The 24,667-nt window shown below is 35.1% G+C and overlaps 1 protein-coding gene across 1 annotated transcript in view; it reads left to right on the top strand.

The window, feature by feature from the left end:
- The window catches only part of LOC150108731 (protein CNPPD1), a 111,778-nt gene that overhangs the window by 37,746 nt on the left and 49,365 nt on the right, over positions 1–24,667 (top strand). The window contains exon 4 of the mRNA XM_090416185.1: positions 21,712–21,832. Within this exon, the coding sequence (XP_090272311.1) occupies positions 21,712–21,832 (121 nt within the window). The remainder of the gene's footprint in view (positions 1–21,711; positions 21,833–24,667) is intronic.

Below are 24,667 nucleotides of genomic sequence, written 5' to 3'. Positions count from 1 at the left end.
TGAGGTGACAAAATCAGATGTAATAGTCGAGTTACTGAGTGATCACTTTTCAAAAGTCTATCACCCAAGTGAGGATATCTCTATACCTACAGCAATACCTAATGTGAGAATTGAAGCTAAAGAATCAGAGGTATTAAATATATTGCAAAACTTAAATGCAAACACTGCGGTAGGCTTAGATGGAATATCAGCTTGGGTGTTGCGTGAATGTGCAAATGAATTGTCAACCCCTCTCACCTGGATATTTAACTTAAGTTTGAACTCTGGTATGGTCCCTAGGGAGTGGAAGTTAGGCAAAGTGGTTCCTTTACATAAGGGTGGCTCTAAAACTGCAGTATTGAATTACAGACCAATCACCATCTCAGGAGTAGTGGTAAAAGTATTGGAAAAGTTGGTTAAAGACAAAATTCAAGAATGGGTGGATCAGGATATGATACTCTATAGAGGCCAACATGGTTTTGTTAAAGGTAGATCCTGCCTTAGCAATCTATTAACTATTCATAATAGAATAACATCTGAGTTGGACAAAGGAACTGGCTACACAGTGGTACTTCTGGATTTTGCTAAGGCTTTTGACAGGATACCCCATAGAACACTGTTACGCAAATTGGAGCAGATGGGAATGGATATTAAATTGGTGATATGGATAGGAGAATGGCTCAGGGAGAGATAGCATAAGGTGGTGTATGGAGGAGCCGAGTCCAGAATGAGGCAGGTGACCAGTGGTGTGCCTCAGGGCTCTGTGCTTGGGCCAATGTTGTTTAATTTGTATATAAATGATATAGGAAACGGCTTAAAGCGAGATATTCAGTTGTTTGCTGATGATGCAAAGTTGTGTAGTGCAATAAAAAATCAAGCTGATGTTGAAAGTTTGCAGGAGGATTTAAATAAGCTGGTAAAATGGGCAAAAGAAAACGGATGTCAGTTCAATGTGGAAAAGTGTAAAGTCATGCATTTTGGGATTAAAAGATTACCAGCTGTGTACTACATCGATGGAAAGGTACTCCAAGAGATTGATGAGGCTAGGGACTTAGGGGTATTGGTAGATAGGGAGATGAAGTTCAGAGGACACATTGCTAAGGTGTCCAAGATTGCACATAGGATTACTTGGTTGTTGAGGAACACACTGACATCCAGAGATAAAGAGGTTATTATTCCCCTTTATAAAGCATTGATACTTCCACATTTGGATTACTGTGCTCAGGTCTGGTCACCTGGATTCCTTGGAGATGAGGAGGCTGTGGAGAGGGTTCAGAGAAGAGTGACCAAGTTGGTGAGTGATATAAAAAATGCTCCCTACATTGATAGATTGAGAGCTTGTGGATTGCAGAGATTGGTTGATAGGCGAAGAAGAGGGGATATGATAGAAACATTCAAATTACTAAAAGGTTTTTATAGGATTGATGCAGGGGAAATGTTTCAGCTGTGTGATAGTGATGGAAGAACAAGAGGTCATCTCTGGAAATTAAAGAAGAGTGTGGTTAACAAAGGTGTCAGAACAAGGTTTTTTGCCTGGAGGGTGGTGAATGAGTGGAATTCATTGCCTGACTTAGTTGTGAGCTCTTCGTCTGTAAGTGAATTCAAGAAGAGATATGACAGATATTGTTTTGCTAGTTTGGGTCTCCCGCGATGAGTCTACTGACTCCATGGAGATACCCGTAATAATAATAATAATAACATTAGTGAACAAAAAAGTTATGTCCAAGCTAGCCATGATTTCATATTCATTAACTGTTATATCCTTGAATTATGTAATGAATTCTGTAGTGTTCTTGATAAAGGATGGTGACTTGCCTGAAAAACGTTTTAGGTATTTGGCAAGATATTTTGAAAGGTTGTACGTCGGAGAATTGATACTTTCTACAAAGGGGTGTAGTGGGGTGTTCTCTTCATGGATTTTAGGAACACCACATATGCGAGGAATTAATGGATGGAGAGAGCGTAGAGATAAGCGAAAGTTACAGAATAATTCAGTGGTTGTTTTTAATAAGTTGTTTGTACGATTTTGAAGTTCACGAGTTGGATCTCTCTCGAGTATTGAGTAGGTATCATTTTGTAGTAATTCAAGCATTTTATTCAGGTAATCTTCAGAGTTGAGGATCACTGTTGCATGGCCTTTATCTGCAGGAAGGATAATTATATATATCTGTTGTTTTTTAAACTTTTAATAGCTTTGCATTCTGTTAAAGTAATGTTATCTGCAGGTGGTTTTGCGTTATTGATAATAAAGATTGATTCAATACGTAGAAGTTTTGCATCTGGAGAGAGAAATGAAGTAGCTTTTTCTATTTTTGCAAGTAGTGTCTCCTTTGGTATAAATTTTGGGGAAGGAATAAAGTTTAGACCTTTACTAAGGATGCTTTTTTCTTCATCTGAAAGTATATAAGAAGATTTGTTGATAATGACTTTGTCAATATTGATGTGTGGGTTTGAGAAGCTCCTATTATTTTGTATTCTTTTTAATGTTTCAAATTTTCTTATAAAATTTACTTTGTTATTATATTGTATTGCAGCTGCTTGAGATTCACAGTTTATATTAAAGGTATGCCAACTTACATTATCTAGAGATTCTTCCAGTTTCTCCGCTAAAGTTCTTTTTTTATTGAAAGTTAGTATCCGAGATTCTTTCAGAATTCCCTGCCTTTTCTTGATATCAAACTGACATGCTCCTCTGGTAAACTCAAAAAAAATCTGTGTATAGAAAGCTGCATACCAACAGATATCTGCATAGTCAGTCCCATCACTTCCCTCCTCATAAGCGTGGAGTAATTTCCACCTTGGGACATAGAGCCCGTTCTTTTCTGGATGACCCAAATGAACTTACAGAAATAAACCACCTCAAAACTTCTTTCAAAGTTAATGGATATTCCAAGAGAATCATTGAAAAATTCCTTCTTAATCCTCCTAGACACTCGGAAGAAACGAATACATTCGAAGGCAATATTTCTATTATTTACATAAGTACAGTTTCACAAAAATTAGCAAAAGTTCTAAGAAAATACAATATCAGAACCTTGTTCACTCCACTTCCAAAAATCCGTTTCTTAATAAGCCACCCAAAACCTTGTCATCATCATCATCTAAAATACCCTGGTGTATATAAAATATTGTGTGATTGTGATATTCCTTATTTTGGGCAGACAGACAAATGTGACGAATTGCATATGGAAGAACACACAAGGGATATTACTTACAAGAGACAGCGAGCCAGTGCATTATCAAGTCATATCCTTTTCTCGGCTATTCCTAATAATGAAAGCCAAAGTCACAAAGTCTGCTGGGAAAAATCTACTAACATCTTCCGTTGCAATGATGAACTAGAGAGAAAAATCGTAGAATCTAGGTAAATCATCTTCAATCCTGTTCATCTAAATAATAACTTGAGCTACAACCTCCCAGATAGTTATTCAGCTGTAATCATGTATAGTTCGCCCACAGTTTGTAGCTCTCTCGTTGGCATTTTGCCAAGAATAGTCGATTCATGCTGAAGGGGAGAAAGAAATGAAGGATGTACGAATTGGTTGCCAACATGTGAAATCACGTGCTTTCTTGTCTGTCGCTGTTGTTAAACTGTGAATGAAACTATGTTGTGTATTTTGTTTTTTTATTATTGACATTTAACATTGCTTATTATATATTAATCATGACTTGTATAAAAGTTATTTATTACTCCTTATTTAAGTATTTATTCTGAACTTAATCAACTATTAATTTATTAAACAATAATATGTGTATAATTTATTATAACTTATATATACATTGTAACGTGAATATTATTATAGTTATCTGTATACGAAATGAAAGAGTTGATTAAGTTGCTCTAATATTCTATTTATTATGTTTTTATTAACTCAATGTAGTGGTATAGCCTTATGTAACATGAACGAAAATGTTTATGTTTATTTGTTGTCATGGAAACGCATGAAATAAACGAGCGCGAGTGGAACAGAGCGTGAGCTGGAGAAAGAATAATAAAGAAAAAAGGTAACAAGGAGAGAGTTGAGATGGAAATTTTGAAATGAAAGGAAGCAAGGGTATAAACTAGAGAAGTAGAAGTGATGAAAGGTTCTTAAGGGCAGAAGTTAAAAAGGATAATATTTATAAGTGAGCAAAGACGAAGTGAATCTTATAGTTAGCTGAAGGTGAAGTCAGCAGTAATAATAAAAGGAAATTAATGCCATAATCGGATAATATAAAATGCTGGACGTTCAGTGAAGAATTCTGAATAAACCCAGTTGGTCTAGAATTGCGACTTATTTCTAATTTGCCCTAAGGAGAACCGCACAGTGTTTAATTGGTTAATGAGTGGTAACAAGGATAATTAAAGTACCCTGCAGTTGATGTCTAGAGTTCTGAAGCGCGATTAATAATGTTTTAATTATAACTGTGGATAAGTCTTATAGATGTGTTCTTGAGTGAAATAAATATATTTTAAAAGTATACTCACAACGTAATTGATGTACTAGGAACTAATTCTGGTAAGGACTATCATATTGAATTATTTCAATGCATGAAGAATTGAGTGTTAATCACGCTACGTTTAACCTAACTTTAACTGTGGAAATTCTTCGAAATTGAGAATTGAAGATAAGAATTGCTTAATAGATATTTACAGCTATTAGTGCCTGCGATACTTTTGAGCTTATAGCATGGCTGAGAAATGTGTGGAAACTGATTAGATGGGAAGTTCTATTATGTTTAATTAAGTGTAGGAACTTCGTGACTCAGAAACTGAGGAAGTGTATGTGAAGGTTTGGAAGATTTAACTAATGTGATTGACTTGACCTAATGTTTAACTTGATTCTATTGTTTAAAATTAGAAGTAGAGTTTATGTATGTGTTATATAGCTTATATTAAATGTTTCATTTTGTTAATCTAATTATTGTTTGCCTGAATTCCTTTTTATTGCACCGTTCACAAAAATTCGAATCTTGCGGGAATGGGAATCCCAGGTAGAAAATAAATACTTCGGCCAGAATGAATGAGGAGACTGCTAACTAACTTTGAATTGATCCTGCTATTTTATATAGACTTATCTAAGGATAGAGTCGCAGTATAATAGAAATTTCTCTACCCTTGGATTGGTGATCAATTTGCAATTAGTTGCGTTTTATTTTATGAAAGTGACTTATAACAAGATGGCGGGTTCGAACATGAAGAGAACACGTCACGACACTGTACTAGTATTGGCTTGATTTTTGTTGTCGCTTTTTTGCATTATTTTTTATTATTAATTTGTGTGATGGATTCAGTACAGTCAACAAGTTCTGTTGTTAAACGTTTCAGTAGCTCTTGCAAAAGAATATTGAATAATGTGCTGACATTCTGCCAAAAAGAATCGTCTCCTTGTTCTCCTTTCTCAAGTCATAAAACGTGCAAGTGCAATTGTGGGGGTATCGGGGTCAACTGTTAAAAGAATTCGTAGGGAATCAAAAGGTGAAAGTAAGCCAAAATTTAAATCTCCTATAAAAAAAAAAAGCGCCAGAGTAAAGAAAACCATCGAAACCGTAGTTTTGAATGATTTTGTAGATGTTATAAGAAGAACTATTCACGAATTTTATGTGGTCGAGAAAAGAGTGCCAACTGTTCTGAAATTGATTCCTGTGCTTAAAGAAAAAAATTAATTTTCCTTGGAAAAGAGAAACTTTAAGTACAGTACTTCATGAAATCGGATTTTGTTTTAAAAAGTCCCAGAATAAAAGAAAACGTATCATGGAGTGAAGTGACATTGTTTTATCTAGAATGCAGTATTTGAGAGTAATAAGACGTTTCAGGGACGAGAAAAAACCGATTGTGTATTTAGATGAAACTTGGATTGATAGTAATTTAACTTATGGAAAATGTTGGCAGTCTAAAGAAGAATGTGGAGTGCTACAAACCAGAATGCCTTGCGGCACATAATAATTTTGTGTGTGGGTGGAGAAATGGTTTTTTTACTGAATTCAAACTTACTATACAAAGCCAATTACCATAGGCAAATGAATTCTACGATCTTCGAAAAGTGGGCAGAAGAAAAACTGATTCCAAACCTTCCTCAAAGTGCTGTTGTTATAATTGATAAAGCTTCATATCACTGTTCGATCAAACAAAGTTCCAAATTGGTCTAATAAGAAGCAAGTTCTTATGGTTTGGCTCTCTGCAAATAACATTTCTCATTCCCCAGATATGCGAAAAATTGAATTGCTTAATTTGGTCAAAAGAAACTCGCCCACAACTAAACTATTTAAACGAAGAAACGAAGAAAAAATGAAGAAAGATGTTTTTATTTAATAAGGTTAAAACACACCTTAGCAACTTGTTCTGGTAAAATACTTATAAGCTCTGTATTACTAAATCTTGGTATATTTCTAGCCTAGCTCCCACTGATGAGACCTCAATAAAGGTCGAAACTGGTCTGGGTAGTGGTCTCTTGCCTTTAATACAAAACATCATGCATCCCCTTCTTGGAGATGTGTTTTGGCATTAAGGGTAAATATTAAGATTAGTGATCAGAGCTTATGCCACCTTTACCATGATTTGCCTTGGTCTTGCACTACCTGTAGGATCAGCTAGACTTGCATCACTTGCAGGCGCAAACTTGACTTGTTTGTCTGTTTGCTTACTTGGGAAATGGAGTAAAACCAGGTTTAAAATTGCTTGGTATGTTTAACATTTACTATACCCAAGGTAAAATACTTTCTACATATATATATATATGAGAGAGAGAGAGAGAGAGAATATTAGAGGAAAGTAGAGAAATGGTAGAGGCAACTTATATTATACCAACACCTATAATGTGGCTTTTCTGGTCTTATTTGGTGAATGGATAGCCAAATTATCTACTTTCCAGTAGTCAGCAGGTCGCAGGTTGAAATCCTACCACAAGCATTGGATGTTTGTAAATTTGCTTAGGTGGAACATGAATATCATTGCTCAGTGTAAAATCGCTATTCTAGTTAATGAAGGCTTGAAGTGGTTTTGAAAAGTTCCATTTTTGGTCTGTAGACAGGATTAAAGTCTCTTGGTTTTACAAGAAATGTATTATTGCTGTAAAGCATATTGCAATTCCATCTTCCTTTTCTATTTATACCAAAGCCTGAAATAGCAGCAAGCAGATTATCAACAAATCTAAAACTGATTTTAAAATGGCTAAATGCAAGAAACCTGCATCATGTTCAAATGGCTGTAATTTTTCTAGTCTTTTGCTAAAGTTATTGGTTATAACTTTTTTTCCTGTTCTGATGGTTCTGTTGCATCATTACCCATAGAAAAAGAGTCAATCTCCTGACTTCTTACTTTTTGTTTGACTTTTGAGTACACAAAAGTGTATGCAAGAATTGGAGGGGAAATGTCCTTATCATTCCAGGCGAATCTTGTCCAAAATGTATTATGAAGCTTCTAGTCCAGGTGACATTTCTTTGATTGTTCTGAAGGTTTTTGCTATTGCAACTTTGAAATTGTCCATATTCACTCCATTCTAAGAAGGATATCCTTACCATCCAGTTTCTTTCACATCATTTTAAAGTAATGGAGAAAATGATTATCACAACTTTTGTACTTCTTGGAAAACCTCAAATAAATGATTGCTAGTGTGAGTTCTGCCACTGTCAATCAACAAGAATTTTCTTTGGTGTGTCTTCTGCCTTTAGACAAAATCCATGGAAAAGTTTGAAATACATCAAGTAGTTTCTCTTGATATATGTAAGGCATTTGATTGGTTTGTCACAAAGTTTGATGTAATGAGCTCTCTCCATATGGTCTGATTTCTGCACTTAGGTTGCCAGCTTTATCTCTTGTTCCACTTTATTTGTGATGGTGAATGGATCATTATCCTCAAACTTTGCAACTAATGTCTGTGTTCCACATGACTTTTCTATCACCTAAACTTTTTTCCATTTGACTGCAAATCTAATCTTCCTTCTGATTGATGATACTTACTTACTGCTCTTTCTCATTTGACAAACCTTGCACTACAGAAATCAACAAAACTTCCCTAAACAACTGTAAATTCTGTAATATTCAAACCATTCTTCACTGAAGTTCTGATAATGTTGTTAATTTTAATGCAAGTAAAACTTAATTCTGCAGTAAGACTGGAAGAAAATAGAAGCCTTTTTCTTTCAGTCTTACTTTTGACAATACCCTAATATCTCTATATGATGGATTTTCTTCTTGAGATAATTTTAAACACAAGGCTTTCTTGGTATGAACATATTATGAATAATGCCTCCCGAGCTTTCAAAAAAATTAGATTTTCCTTTTCACTGAAGTGGACAACTTTGTCTCTGAATAGTGGTAACTACAAACCACAGATCCATTTAATCATTGAATGCCGTTTTCAAATTTGGTGTCCCTACTCCCCCTCCCCGCCCAAAAAAATTCTTAATTCAGCATAGAAGCAGTTAGGTTGATTAATAATGCATCTTTCAACAATTCACTCTGCTCTTTCATTATTATTAGGTCATCATCAAACCTCGTGATGTCAAGTGACTCATCAAGGTCTCTCTCACACACAGTTTATCATAAATTTATTCGCTGTCTCTGCATTCACAACACTCTCAGGCAATGCATTCCAATCGCCCATTATTCTTTTTGCAAAAAATCTGCTGCTCTCATGCTCCTTATACAGCTTCCATGAATGATTTCTTGTTTTCCCTTTGTTCTTCCCCATTCTACGTAAAACATCATCCATATTAATCTAGTAACAGCCTCTTAATAACTTGTCTCAATCCTCCCCTCCTCCTCTCCACTAGTCTCCAATTTACATTTCCTCAACCTGTCTTCATACTCAACATTCCAAAGACCAGAAACCACCTTAGTCAATCATTTCTGGACATTTTCCAGTATCTCCTTGTCCTTTTGAAAACCAGATGATCAAATCTGTGCATAATTTGATTAGTCCACATGTGGCCTAATCAAAGCTTTATGTAGTGGAACCATAACATCCTGATTTCTACATTTTACTGTCCTCTGCATCATTGCCATAATCCGCTACCCTGTCTTTTCTGTGGCTTGCATTTTTTATGGATATTTCTATGGTAACTATTATTAATCACACATATTCACAATAATAAAGAATAACATTGCAAATATTTTGGCCAGAAACTTATAGACCATCATCAATGTATCAGCATAATCACAAGGTAAAGCTAGAACAAAGAATGTTAATCATATTTAACCCTTCAGAGGTCATGTGAAAATTTTTGGCATCAAGAGTTGCGCGCTGACTGTCATTCCGCACTCATTTTTAACAAAATTGAAGGTGTTTTGAATAATAATAAATAAGCATATTGTAGAAAAAAGATTATTTATTCAAATTACAACATATTTGTAAGAGAAAACAAAATAAAAAAAAATTAAATCTCTTAGAAATAGAACTGCATATGCTACATGTGCAATAAATGTGTAGAACTGGATTAACGTTCTTTTACTTAAGTTCTACACATTCATTGCACATGGTTGTAGCATTTTCTAGACACATAAATTTGTAACACATCTCTTTACAATAATATTTAGATGCACGTTTTTTTTTTTTTTTTTTCTATCACAATAATAGCATCTTCCTTTTTCTGGATGTGCAACTGCAGTTTCGTTCTCAATTCTGTTCTCGAGTGATCCACAAATTTCTGTGAGTCTTAGTTTTATATTTCTTGGCAAACTTTGAATTGATACCCTTTCTTGCAAATGTGCTTGTAGCAGAGAGAATTCAAGATCTTGCAGAAATTTACGTCGCAATATTTTTTTTGTCAATGTTATTCGTATGGTAAATAACTTGAGAATTAATTCCATCAATGTTGATGCAAGAGTAAAAAACTACCAGAGGCCATCTTCTTGTTGATCTACCACAATTGTATGTTGAACACAATGATCCACAACATCTACTTCTCCTTTTGTATGGTTATAGGTAGTCAGAATTTCAGGTTTGTATAAAGCTCCACTTCAATGTCATCATCGTCATGCAAACTTGATGCTAACAAAACAAATTTCTTTTTTTTGGGACAGTATGATACAAGTGTGCATTTATCTTGGAAAGCAAACATACTGGATTTTATAGGACGATTTGCTTGCAATAATTCGGGAGGTAGTTCTCTTGTATTTTTTCAAACTGTTCCTATTACAGTAAGTTTATATTTCTTTAGCAAGTTTTCAATCAAAGGAAAAGAAGTGAACCAATTATCTAAAGTAATATTTCTCCCAGAATTTTTGATTGGTTCTACTAGTCTCTCAACAATGTCACCTGGTGAATTGCTCATGAAGTACGGCCCTTCCGGTTGTCATCCAACATATACCTCATGATTAGCCGTATACTACATTTATCATCACACAATGCAAAAATTTTAATACCATATTTATTCGGTTTACTTGGTATGTATTGGCGAAATGAACATTTTCCTCAAAAACCTTTCAACTTTTCATCGATTGTAGCGAATGCACCTAGATTGTATCCAGTTTTGTACTTTGTAACAAATAGATTAAAAACTTCACAAATAGCTGCCAATTTGTCTAGCTTTTTTCTTTCTTCACGTGTACTCTTATCATCAAATCTCGAACACCTCAAAAGGAATTTGAATCGCCTCACCGACATTGTTAGTTGAAATATTTCAATGCGTTTACCATTACTTCCAAAAAGATCTTCTAAATTCAAATGGTTTGCTTTATATGTATCAGCAATATATTGAAGTCCAACTAAAGCCCATATTTCATTCAGAGTTGTAAACTTGGCGTCTCGTTCTCGAGTGTAATTACTAGCTAAACTTTCAATATACTTGTTCGTGTTTTCCAAAATAATCGATAAAATAGAATCGCCTATAAAATAATTCCAAATATCAAGAGGTGACTGCAAATTTTGATTGTCGTTTTTAGGGCCTGGTGATTCTTTGATTATATTGTATCTCTCAGTCCTAATACGTTTGTTAGTTCGTGGTACTGCTCTTCATAAAGTTCCGTCTTTTCCCTGATAAAATCTATCCTCCAAACTCTCCGGGTTATCTTCAGCTACTTCTAATGACACCTCATTGGCTTCTTACTCGGTTTTGCTGCCACTCATTTCTTCCACGTTGTCTTCCTCCTCTGAACTAACATCATTGTCTGAAACATTTCATCCTCATCATTAGCGAAGCATTCATTCATCAGCTTCTGTAATCGTTCTTGCTCCTTCTCATAGTCACCCATTTTATTTTACCTAAAGAGAATATAATTTACCATATTGCAATTATATATAAACATATATAAAATAGATATATATGTATATAAAAAATATATTTCCTGTGTAAATATATAAGCCTGTATGTAAAAATATAAATAATTTACAAGTACTTACCAATTTTAAAAATTTTGATAACTGCCTATTCTTATAACACTAAGGTCGCGTGGGATCTGTGACTGTGCAATGTCTCAGTGGGAACAATTATCGCATCAACGTAATATTCTATACTAACATATGTCCTGCCTATATACAAAGCTACATAAATGTACGACTGGATTTAACCAGCTGCTTTAGAAATATATGCAAAAAAGCAAATGCGCAGACTCCCAGTCTGCATGCAACCTCTGGAGGGTTAAATAAAGTATAATCTGTAGCCCTTAAAATCCAATATTAACAAGTTTCTTCTTTTTCCTCAACTTTCTGTCTATCCATGGTACAGTTTGCTAACCATTTTTGTTAGTGGGTATTGGGGTGGGGAAAAGGAATGAAAAAGGAGAAATGAATTAAGAGCCAATCTAAAAAAGAGATACAACTTCTTGACATTTTAAGTTCTTTAGAATTTCTTTTAATTTAACCCAGCTCTGGTGAAGTGGGAAAATGTAACAAAAGTGGTAAGGTGGGGGGGCCCACAGATCTACCCAAATAATGTAGTGTATTATAGAAATTCATATCTTTTTAATCAATATTAGATTACGTATTGTTTAAGTGTCCTGTAATTTTACAGAATAAAAATGAGATCTACAAAATTAAATTTTTATTACCCAAAAATACTGAACTAATTAAAAACCTTTATTTTTACTTTTAGCATCATATATATGTTATTATTATTACTTACACCTCCAGGGAGTCCAAGGACTCATCTGCTCTACAATGCTCCATCTTCACCACTCCACCAACCGCAACTACCTTCATCATCTACATCAATGGCATCTACCATAGACCACCACTAGTATTTTCACAGACAATTTCAAACATCCATGCCCAAGGAGGGATTCGAACACGCAGTCTTTTGGCTGTAGAGCAGATACACTAACCACTCGGCCTACAAGGCCGCCGTGAAGTTGACGTAACCTCTGTTCTTCCTGCTTGTAACTCATCCGGTAAAAAAAAAAGATATCATTCTCAAAATACCCTCTAATTATTTACGAAAACGTATTTGCTTATAGTTGGTATGTAAAAATATAGAAGACACAGCAGCAATGATAAAATTTTACTAAATATACATGAAAACAACTTGCGTTTCGGAAGTAAATATAGTCACACTTTTGGTAAGGTGGGGTCTGGTGGACCCCAGCATACTTTACACCTCTGTACACTAAACTTGCTTGCGCACAACAGCTTGTCGTCTATGGTGTCAAGTAGCAGGTTACGGGAGGGGAAGCTATACTGAGGCATGACTCACTGCCACTCGTTAAAAAGTTATAGTCAATTTAAAATCTTTGGGGTCTGTGACACCCTACCTTACTAACGCTGTGTTAAAGAAAGAAACTGTTCATTGTTAAGCTATATTTGGTCACTCAGTTAGATAATTTAAACTCAAATATATATTGAATTTTAATTGACCAATGATTTATAAATATACAATGCCAACAGGTTTTGCCAACGGAGCTGTTTGGCTTCTTCAGAGCTTCTAACTGTAAGAGTAAACTCTAAGTGGTTAGTACAGAGAAATTGGAGTAACACTATCGTATAAATTAAAAATTGAAACAGAATGTAACATTACATGCAGGGAGCGTGCTGTATTATTCACTGTTGGGTGAGCACGCTCTGTAGTTTGGAGTGAAAAGAAATTCTGGCAAAATAAGTGATCTTATTAATGTTTTCATATGTCAGCTATTATCATTCCCTGGTTTCTGTTCAGATTTTCTCCAGAACAGAGGCCTACTACGGCTTCCTTGAAGTTTCTACAATGGAAGTCTTTTTCTTGGTAAGACATGGAACTCCTATCCCAATCAATGGTGTTGTTTGTAATTGTGAAATGATGGGCTAGTCCTGAATTGTCTGTTCTGTTATTAACATCTCCTACATGTTCTTTTTTTTTTCGGATTTTGAGTCTTCTCAACATCTGCCCTATATAGTTTAGTCCACAATGCATGAGATGTTGTACACTCCAGTGTGTTTGAAGAAAGCATTAATGTCTTTTGGCGATCTTAAAACATGATGGAGGATCTTGACAGGTTAACCCGACTGATGTTGAAAGGTCTCAAAAGTTTTGCGATCTTTTTCGACACTGTACCTGCATATGGAATAACCGTGGACAATTTGTATTGAGTGCTGGTATATTGTTGTTGTGAGGGGTTCCTATGAAGAATTCTGTTGATTAAATTCCTTGTATAGCCATTGTTTATTAATGTCTCTGATATATGAATAAGTTCATTATAACTAAAATTAACACGTGAACCACAGTAGTAGGTTTTTTATCATGTAAATATTTCATCCTAGGGTATCTTAGGACATCATCAGTACAGTAGAACAATACTAGGAATGACACAAAGGATAGGGTGCGTACGTACAATGGATCCAAATTTGCGTGCAGTGGCGCATTGCTGCCTGAACTTAAATTAGATTAAATTGAATTAAATTAATTTAATTAAATTACAGTTAAGTTTTTTACACAATTTTGTATGACAATTTCCCATACTTTAGGGATGGTAAGAACATCATTGCGGTTTAGATTTGGTCTGTGAAGTAGGGCTTCAGCACTTTCTTTATATAAGCGTTCATATTTATATGAAGATCTGTGTAGGAGTTTTGTCTTTTTCCCGTGGATCTTGTGGTTTGGGTTTTCAACTCCGTGTTGAGTGAGGCCTGAATTTTGCAGTTTGATGAGGTGGATATGGTCTTGATGTTCCGAAATGCATTTAAAAACTGATCTGCCTGTCTATCCGTAATAAGACAATTTACAGAAGCATGGAACCTCATATACACCAGGTAGTAGCATAGGTGAAAGTTTGTCTTTGGGTGAAGGTAACAGGTTGTGGATCTGGTTGATGGGTTTGTAGGTAGCATGAAGATTGTATTTCTTCATAATTTTCGAGAGCGGTTCGGAGATGCCTTTGATATAAGGTATGGGAATCCTATGGACTTGTTCTTGTATTGGTTGATGTGTAGAGAAGTTGCTAATGATTTTTTTAGTTGTTTTGAGATTGTATCCATTTAGAGTGGCTGTGTTTTTGATTATTTCCAATTCTTGTTTTAGAGAATCCTCGGAGGAGCAAAATCTGTTTGCTCTGGTTACCAATGATTTAATGATGCCAAATTTTTGAGAGGGATGGTGAGCAGAAGTATGGTGAATGTAGCGACCTGAAAATGTTGGTTCACGTGTGTTAATTTTAGTCACGAATTCTCCACAGGTTTCCCTATATAATCAGTTTATTGTAGAGTTCTTTTTGTTCTGTGATGATGTTGGTGGTTCTATTTTTGAGCATATATTTTATGCTGAGCTTCTGGGAAATATGGTGAGTTGATTTGAAATGAAGGTAGCATCCAGTATGTGTTGGTTTGCAGTAGACTGTTAGCTTAATTTGTCCATCTGCTAGTTTCTTGATTATGGTATCCAGAAATGCCAGTTGAAAGAATTAATAAATGGAATAACATGATATATGAACAACTAAATGGCTGAGCTATGGGCAGTCCCCTTTCACTGTCCTGTGTAGATCTGTTCATGGAAAACCTAGAAACAGATATCCTTTCAAAATTAGACCCAAAGCCTTTAATGTGGTGGAGGTATGTAGATGGTCTTCATAATTTGGAGGGACATAACAACACCTCTTTTGGACTTTTTAACAAAAATTAATACTTTCCATCAAAAATACAATTCACTTTGGAACTAGAAAAAGATAATCAGCTACCATTTCTGGATACCCTGATAACGAAACTAGCAAATGGACAAATTAAGCTAACAGTCTGCTGCAAACCAACACACACACTGGATGCTACCTTCATTTCAAATCAACCCACCATATTTCCCAGAAGCTCAGCATAAAACATATGTGCAAAAATAGAGCCACCAACATCATCTCAGAAGAAAAAGAAATCTATAATGAACTTATTCATATATCAGAGACATTAATAAACAATGGCTATCCAAGGAATTTGATCAACAGAATTCTTCATAGGAACTCCTCACAACAACACATCTACCAGCACTCAATGCAAATCATCCATAGTTATTCCGCATGCAAGTACAATGTCAAAAAGATCGCAAAACTTCTGAGACCTTTCAACATCAGAGTTGCATTCAAACCTGTCAAGACTGTCCGGTACGTTTTAAGATCGCCAAAAGACATTAATGCTTTCTTCAAACATGCTGGAGCATACAACATCCCATCGTTAAATCTTGAACGAAAGAGAATTTATAATGTATTACCTTCATTCAGATTTAATAAGTATCTAAATTCTTGATGTAATGCTTGTATATTAATAAAAAGAAATTGAATGTAAATGAAATGATAATAACATCCTTGATTTGAAATTTGCTGAATATTGTATTGTCTTATGAAATGTCTTATGAAAAAAAAAAGGGGGGGGAGCAATTTAGGAATAGGTGAAGTATGTGTTAGTATGCGAACATTAGGTTAAAATCCCAGACAAAATAAGAAAATTAAATCATGACCTGAGGCCATCACGTAAGCAAAGATCTACGTTACATGTGGGGGGGGGGTTCTCCAAAAAACTATATACTCTCTCGATAACCGTGTGAAGGTTATCGAGAGAGTATATAGTTTTTTACGACACAAAAACGAGGCTTTTGCCTTTTGGTTTTTTGCCTCGGATCTGTTCCAGTCGTTCCCGGAGAAAGGAAGTTCCAGTAAGGTCGGGGTGAGATGAATGAGAGTGGCTATGTGTCCAAGTAGAATGCCAACATGCGTATAGGTCTTGGCATAGCAGAAAGTCAGCGTAGGCTGAGAAAGAAATGCGGAACCTCATGGACCAACATCGGCAGCTGTGCTTCGTGATCGTATTCGCATACCTACCTTCCAGAAGTAAGAACCTAAGGAACGTGGTAACCTCGTCGAAAAGAGACCAGATGAAGAAAACACAAGCCGTATAATTCCAATTGATGATCGCAAGTAGTAGTAGCCAATGATATCCCGACACCTAGGTAAAGTAAGAACTTTTCAATTCTTGTATACAACGAAAGTTAGATTGTGATGGTAAAAGGGACTAATTAGAATTGTGATTTATGAAGTGTTGTAGGACTTTAGGAGTTGAACCATGAACAGGGAATGATTGATCTGAGTCAGAAAACTTGGAAAAGTGTAGTGTGAAAATATTTTAGTTTGTCATTGTTGGATAGTTCTTGAACCATTAATTGTGTGAAAATAATCTAGGGGTATTAAGTAATTAGAAGGACATCCAATTTTAATACTATTGGATAATATTTCATGTTGTAAGGGAACTAGAATGTCCATGTTACATCGAGTTATCTTATTTACCTTTCATACCAACATTAGTTAAGTTAGTGTCTATAACAATAATTGTAACTTGCTTTATTAGTAATGAATAAATTTTTCTTTTCAACCAAATAACTCTAATCTCAATGCACCACTCATAAAGAGAACCTATGCGTTAAAATATTGGGGATAGTCATGACTGCAGTGCGAAATAAGAATATATTAGATTATTGTGTTTAGAAATAGAGAAGGAAAGGATACAGGATCATGTGCCATACTAGGTGTTTGCTCTTAGATAAAGAAATTTCTCTTATCTATAGAATTTTGGTGGCGCAGCGTGAACAAATAAATTTTCTGAAATTTGAAACGGGGTTAACACTAGTATTCTAACAAAGAAATTGGTTCTGGCCAGCAGCATTTCCTTTATCTATAGAGTTTTGCACACGGGTTAGAGGTAATAATAAGGGTAGAGTCTGTAAGAATTGTATAGGACAAAATTTTAGACTTGAAGAAATAAGTAAAAATAATATAACATAAGCCAAGATTTAAGGAAAGGATATAAGATCATAGAGGAGTAAACACAATCAACAAATAAATTATATATACTCATTATACATCATCAAATTCCTGCCATGTACCCTTAAGGGGTGTACAAGATATGATAGTACTACATGAAAAATTTACATCATTACTAAATTCTTATCTACATTTTTCCTCCAAATCAGTCTGTTACTTGTCAAGACTCCAACATTACCAGACCTTATATTTCTATCGTCTAAGGCACTTTATACTGTATCAATCCACCTATATCTTGGTCTTCCTCTGGAGTCTTTTTCCTGCAAACTCGGCAGAGAACACTTGTTTTGGTAATCTTACCTCCCCCATTCTGTTTAAGTGACCATACCACCTGAGATTAGCTCTGCTAACGCATTCCTGGATGCTGACAATGTCAAGTTCTTTCCTAATATAATCATTTTTAATATGATATTGCCATTGATGCCATCTGTTCACTCATCTAATCTTCCTCCGGACTCTCATATCTGCGGTCTTTAGTCTTTGGTCAAGTGTTTTACTTATGACCCAGCTCTCAGATCCATAAGTTAAAACTGGTTTGAACACTGTCTTGTATACAGCTAATTTAGTGTTCCGACTAATTTCTCTCTTATTCCATATGAATTTATTCAATTGACTTCCTACCAGCTTTGTTGATTCTGTTGTCTATTTCCATGTTTAATTTACCATTTTCACTAAAAATCGTGCTTAAGTAGCTGAAATGTTTTACTTGTTCCACAGGTTCTCCATTCACAACACAGTTTACATTTTCAATGATTCTGCTTATTTTCATTGTCTTTGTCTTTTTATTGCTGACCTTCATACCATATCTATTACAACAGTTATTCATTTAGTCAGAAAATCTTGCAGACTTGTGGCAGATTTATTTAGAAGTATAACATCGTCCACGTAAAGCAAAGAGCTGACATTAACATCTCCAATTTTGATATCATGTTTAATACCACTTTCCTTCATAATGTGATCCATATGAATAACAGTGGGGATAACGTACATCCTTGTCTCACACCAGACTTCCTTCAATTCTAACTGCTGACTTACAACTCAAATAAAGAGTAAGTATTGCTTGATATAATGCCCCATTGACACCATATAACTGTAGCGTTTGGAATAACTTCTCTCTTGGCACCTTGTCATATGCCTTTTCCAAATCGACAAAACTTAAATACAGATCTTTGTTATACTCCCATGATTTCTCCACTATTTGTCGTAAATGAAAATCTGATCCTGACAGCCTCTATTTGACCTGAATCCAGCTTGTTCTTCACCAAGCTTTTCTTCCACAATTCTTCTGAACTGTTTCTCAAGTATACTTGCATATATCTTACCAGAAACACACAGTAGGGTACAATGAGAGCTCTACTCAAATCATCTGGAATTTGTCCCTCTGTCCAGGCATTCTGAACTATGCAGTGCAGCCACTGTAAGACTTTTATACCACCATTCTTCAGCATTTCTGGTCGAATATCATCTACTCCTGCTGCCTTTCCACATTTCAAGCATTTGATGGCTTTTTCTACTTCAAGTATGGTTATGTATTCCTGACTGCATGCCTGGTCAGTGTTTTTTTTATCACTTTATTTTTTATATTTTTTATCACTAATGTCATCACTACTTGTTTCATTTAGGAAATTTTCAAAGTAATTAGTCCATATTTCAAGGATATCTCTTTCTCCCGTTTTTATGTCACCTTTCTCTAACTCCTTTTACAGCACTCTTTCCTCCATTCCTAAGCTTCTTCAACAACTGCTAGAATATTTTGCCACCTTCTTGATATTTATTTTCTATGTTCTTGCCAAAGTCCTCCCATGACTCTTTTGTTTAGCTAGTTTTACACACTGTTTAGCTTTCTTACATTTGTCTCTGTATTCTCTAAGAGCACAAACTGACTTATTTGCCAGGAACTTTTGATATGCTTTCTTCTTTTCTTTCACTACCTCTTTAAATTCCTGTGTCGACCATGGAGTTCTGATATTTCTATCCTTGTAGACAAGTTCACCACATGCCTCTCTAGCTAAATCAATCAGGGTTTTCTTCAGAGTTTGCCACTGAATCTCCAAATTTCCTGTTCTCAAACTCTTTCATTATCTTTTCAATAATCTTTCTGTATTTTAGTCTACAGTTCACATCTGAGAGCTGCTCAACTTTTATTCGCTTTAAAACTTTCTTACATGTCATTCTTTACAATATGAATTTCAATTTTATCCTGCTCAAGACTAAATAGCGATCACTTCCAATTTCATATCCTCTGTACACTCTGGTGTCCTGCACCAGAGAGAAAACATCACTATCAACAATAACATAGTCAATGAGACTTTTCTTATTCCTTGCCTCTTCTCTCCATGTGAATTTGTGCACATTTTTATGTTGGAACATGGTGTTAGTAATAACCAGTCCATGTCTTGAGCAGAAATCCAACAGGTATTTGCCAGTATTATTATCGTTGCTCTTTTCTCCAAATTTTCCCAAAACATTTTTGTATGTCTGACAATCACTTCCTACTCTGCTATTTAGATCCCCAACAAGGACCAACTTGTTGGGGATCTAAATTCCTTTTTCATTGTGTCAGTAGCTTTCTCTAGAGCCTCAAAAATCCCTCCACTTCTACCTTAGTAGAACCTTCTGTGGGACCATAATCACAAATAAGTCTCATTGTCCAGTTCCCCATTCTGATATTTGTCCAAATCACTCTACTTGACACTGCCTGCCATTCAAGAAGATGAGCCTCGTATTTTGTGTTGAGTACTATGGCTACTCCTTCTTTCCCTTGATTGTCATTTCCTGAATATAACATTTTGTATTTATTGCTCAGAAAGATCTCACCAGTTTTGTCTTTTTTGTTTCAGTCATCACCCCTATTATGTCGATCTGGTACTTATCTAATTCCTCAGCTAGCTAAACGTTTCTTTGCCATTCAGGCTTCTTATGTTGATAGTACCGATCTTTAACTCTGGTGATGTTGAGTTGGGGTGTGTTTTCATATTTGATTTGTTCCAGTAGCTGACTTTTCGCTGTTTGTCCTGGTTTCCTGGCGAAAACAACGGAGGCCTTGTTTAACTGAGCGACGCCCCAGCTGGGATGAAATTTTGTCATGTTGTACCATCATTTTTGTATTTTGGTTTAACCAATAGGAATACAGTTTGGTCGGCTAAATCCCAGATTGCCAGCTCATCCTTGTTCGTTCAGTATCTAAGTAGATACCCAACAGGGTGCACCACGAGAAGGTAAGGATTGGACATTAGGTCAGAAGCCCTGGTTGGTTCTCCGCATTCCTTTAAAGGCTATGTGGAGGTCTCCTCTCAGTTATACAGCTTTGACCCTTAAGCACTCCTTATACATCATAAATATATATATGTAAAAAAATTTTACACCATGCTCTTGTGGACTAAACTATATAGGGCAGATGTCAAGAAGCCTCGAAATCAAAAGATAAAAAAAGAACGTGTAGGAGATGTTAATGACAACAGAACAGACAATTCAGGACTAGCCCATCATTTCCCAGTTATAAACCACACCATTGATTGGGATAGGAGTGCCATTCCTTATTCAGAAGAAGACTTCCTTTGTAGAAACTTCAAGGAAGCTGTAATAGTCCTCCATTCTGGAGAAAATCTGAACAGAAACCACGGAATGATAAATAATAGCTGACATATGGAAAACCTTAATAAGTCGCTCATTGTGCCAGAATTTCATTTCTCTCCAAACTATAGAGCTTGCTCACCCAACAGCGTAATACAATATGCTCCATGCATGTAATGTTGCGTTGTTTCAATTTTTAATTTATACGATAGTGTTAGTCCAATTTCTCTACTAGCCACTTTGAGTTTAACACTGAGTAAACTCAGAGTGACTAGTACAGAGAAATTGGAGATTCTTCAGGGCTTCTATGCCAAACAGTTTAGTTGGTGAAACTTGTTTGCGTTGTATGTTTATAAATCATTGGTCAATTAAAAATCAATATATATTTCAGTTTAAAGTTCGAAACTCTAGTTCCTGTCATCTTCCCTTTGTGCATTTCTTTATGCAATGCTGATTTTGGATTATTAATGGTCGGGTGTTGAATTATTAATGGTCGGGTAGAGAAATAAAGGTTTCTGATGGTGAGTTTGTTCTAATGGTATTTGTTATTATAAGAGTTGATCTCCCAATCTTTCACTAAATCATATTTTAATTGCAGTAAACAGGTAGTAATTCTTCATCATACTTTTAATACATATTGGGTGTTGAGGATATTTGTCCTCATCTTCATAGGATAAAAGGTGGTCATGTTATTCTGCAATCTCTTGTAGTTCTGAGAATGCATTTTAAGATCTGTTTGCAGGAAGAAAAATTTAAGTAGAATTAAACTTAAATTTCTCCCATCACAGATGGGATTTGAAACCCACTTACTCAGAAAAAAAAATCTTTATTGCAAGTTAATGTTTCTCTAAATTATATTAACATTTTTGTATATTAAGTAAACATATAAATATAAATTAATTTGCTTTTATGTCAGTTTACAGTATATAATATAATAGACATGATTTTTTTTTAAAATATTTATTTGGTTTTATTTTTAGGAGAGCATGTGTTTCACCTTGTTCAATGATACTGGCCATGGTTTATTTGGAGCAGCTTCGACACAAAAATCCAGAATATCTTCAGAGTGTATCATCTTGTGATCTCTTCCTGATTTCTATGGTAAACAGAACAGAATTTATGTAGGATTTCTGTGTAATTTATTTGCTAAAATCCCTTAAAAGTGTTGCCGAGGGAATTGCCAAATTCTTTCATTGTTGCTGAGTGATTTAAGAGCATTTTCTGAATTCCTTTGAAGCGTTGCTGAATTCATGCTAAAGCATATCCAGAAATTCTGTACAGGGAAGTGAAGATGTGTATAGATGACTACCCCAATAGTAAACATTGGGACGCACAAAAATAGTTGGATACTTTGCTGTAGTGTAATTCTTTTAAAATATGATTGTTCCTATGGGACTTCATTTGGGAATTTTGGTAGTTTGCAATGAGTCAGCAAGTTTTATTATTTAAGTAAAATTATCTTTTCTGCTTGATTTAAGTACTTAAATCATGAATAAGTTAGAATAAATTAGAATAAGTACATGCTATCCTATTTTTCTTTAGAATAAATCCCCTTAAACTACATCTTTTAACATAATATTGTTGCTGAACGATCTCAATTCCTATTTTTTTTTTAAGGTATATTTTGCATTTTTCAAAATACTCAGTCAAATTTGATATTTAACCTGCTTTGTTAAAATCTAGCAGAATGTTTTGAAATTGTACAAAAATCGAAACTAGTCCTGAATAGATAGAATTTAATAAAATTTGATATTTAGGGTAGCTGTTAAAATATTTGTATTAAACTAAAAGTTTGCTTCCCGTCCCTGTAGTGATTCTCAGTAAGATCTGCAAAATACCTCTCGACAGCTGCAATCACCTCTTGATTTGAAGAAAAACACTGACCAGCGAGGAAGAGTTTTAGTTTTGGAAAGAGATAGAAGCCAGAGGGAGCCAAATCTGGGGAATAGGATGGATGTTCCAACAATTCATAGTGCAAATCCCTTAATTTTCCCATTGCCAAAATACCTTTGTGGGCAGGTGCATTGTTCTGGTGAAAGATGATTTTTTCTTCTTCAAACCAGGTCTTTTCTCACGAATTTTTTCATCTGGTCTGGTTAAAAGATCAGAATAATATTTCTCATTTTTTTTTTTTTTTATCCTTTTCAAGAAAATTAATAAACAAAATGCCTTTAGCATCCCAAAACACCGATGCCATTACCATTCCTGCAATGGAACCGACTTTGTCTTCTTTGGCGCTGAACAGTTGGCTTCTGTCCACTGTTTGGATTCTGGTGGTAATGGTGAATCCAAGTCTCATCCATAGTAATAAATCTATGTACAAAATCAGTTTTATTCTTGTTAAAACACTCCAAGCACTGTTCAGAAATTTTCATGCAAGTGTGTTTTTGATCTGCTGTGAGCAAGCACAGTACCTATCTTGCACAAAGCTTTTTCATTTGCAATTCTTCGTGCAAAATATATCCTTACACACTCTTTTGAAATGCCTATAGTCTCAGCAATTTCATGCACTTTGACTTGCCGGTCATCCAATACCATATCGTGCACTTGATCAATGATTTCTAGTGGTGTTACACTTTTTGGACATCCTTCATATGGATCATCTTCAAGGCTCATACGGCAGCATTTAAACTTGGCAACCCATTTCTTAATTGTCGAAAATGAAGGAGAAGAGTGTCCATAAATTTTTAGGAAATTTTTTTGGCGTTAAACCTTCTTTTACAAAGAATTTCATAACCACACAATACTCAATTTTATCCATTTCAAGGTATACAGACAACATTTTTGCTTCAGACAGCTGTATAAAACAAACTACTTGATAGAATGACTTGCAATTTCACATGGTTGCTTATGACAGATGTATCAACTTAGAAAAAAAATCTTGCCGATAGTGTTGCCATCCATGGTCAAGGCTGAGGACTTTTCAGGCCACCCTCGTACAATCTCATTTTCCTTGATTTAATTAAATTCTTCTTTCTTTCTTCTTGCTTTATATTTTGTATTTCTGTGATGGCGAATATATTTTGTAAAGCAGTGATGGCGAACCTTTTTACCCAGGTGTGTCAAACATCTTTTTTTTTTAAATATGACATTGATGTGCCACTTGCATGCATTCATTATAAATTTAACTACATAATCATAGACGGTGACTTTTACATATCATATTAGGCTATTTATTTAATAGGACATTGATATAAAATCTATTATCCTTTTACCCATTCTGATATTTGCCTTTTACCCATTCTGATATTTGTCCACATCACTCTACTTGAAATTGCCTGCCATTCAATAAGATTAGCCTCGTATTTAGTGTAGAATATAGTGGCTACTCCTTCTTTTCCTTGATTGTCATTACCTGAATATAACATTTTGTATTTATTGCTCAGAAAGATCTCACCAGTTTTTGTCTTTTTTGATTCAGTCATCACCCCTATTATATCGATCTAGTACTTATCTAATTCCTCAGCTAGCTCCATTTCTTTGCCATTCAGGCTTCTTATGTTGATAGTACCGATCTTTAACTCTGGTGATGTTGAGTTGGGGTGTGTTTTCAGATTTGTTCCAGTAGCTGACTTTTCGCTGTTCGCCCTGGTTCCGTGGTGAAAACAACGGGGGGCCTTGTTTAACCGGACGACACCCCAGCAGGCATGAAATTTTGTCATGTTGTACCATCATTTTTTATTTTGGTTTAACCAATTAGAATACAATTTGGTCCGCTAAATCCCAAATTGTCAGCCCATCTTCGTTCGTTCAGTATCCAAGAACATACCCAACAGGGTGCACCATGAGAAGGTGAGGATTGGACATTAGGTCAGAAGCCCTGGTCAGTTCTCTGCATTCCTTTAAAGGCTATGTGGAGGTTTCCTCTCAGTTATACAGCTTTGACCCTTAAGCACCCCTATATGTAATGTAAGTTTTTAATTTCATTTTATTAAA

This window comes from Typopeltis vanoorti, chromosome 3 (genome assembly GCF_054136105.1).
Source record: "Typopeltis vanoorti isolate ZY-2024b chromosome 3, IOZ_Tvanoo_1.0, whole genome shotgun sequence".
Classification (NCBI taxonomy): Eukaryota; Metazoa; Arthropoda; class Arachnida; order Uropygi; family Thelyphonidae; genus Typopeltis; species Typopeltis vanoorti.
This window is presented reverse-complemented; position numbering and strand designations above follow the sequence as displayed.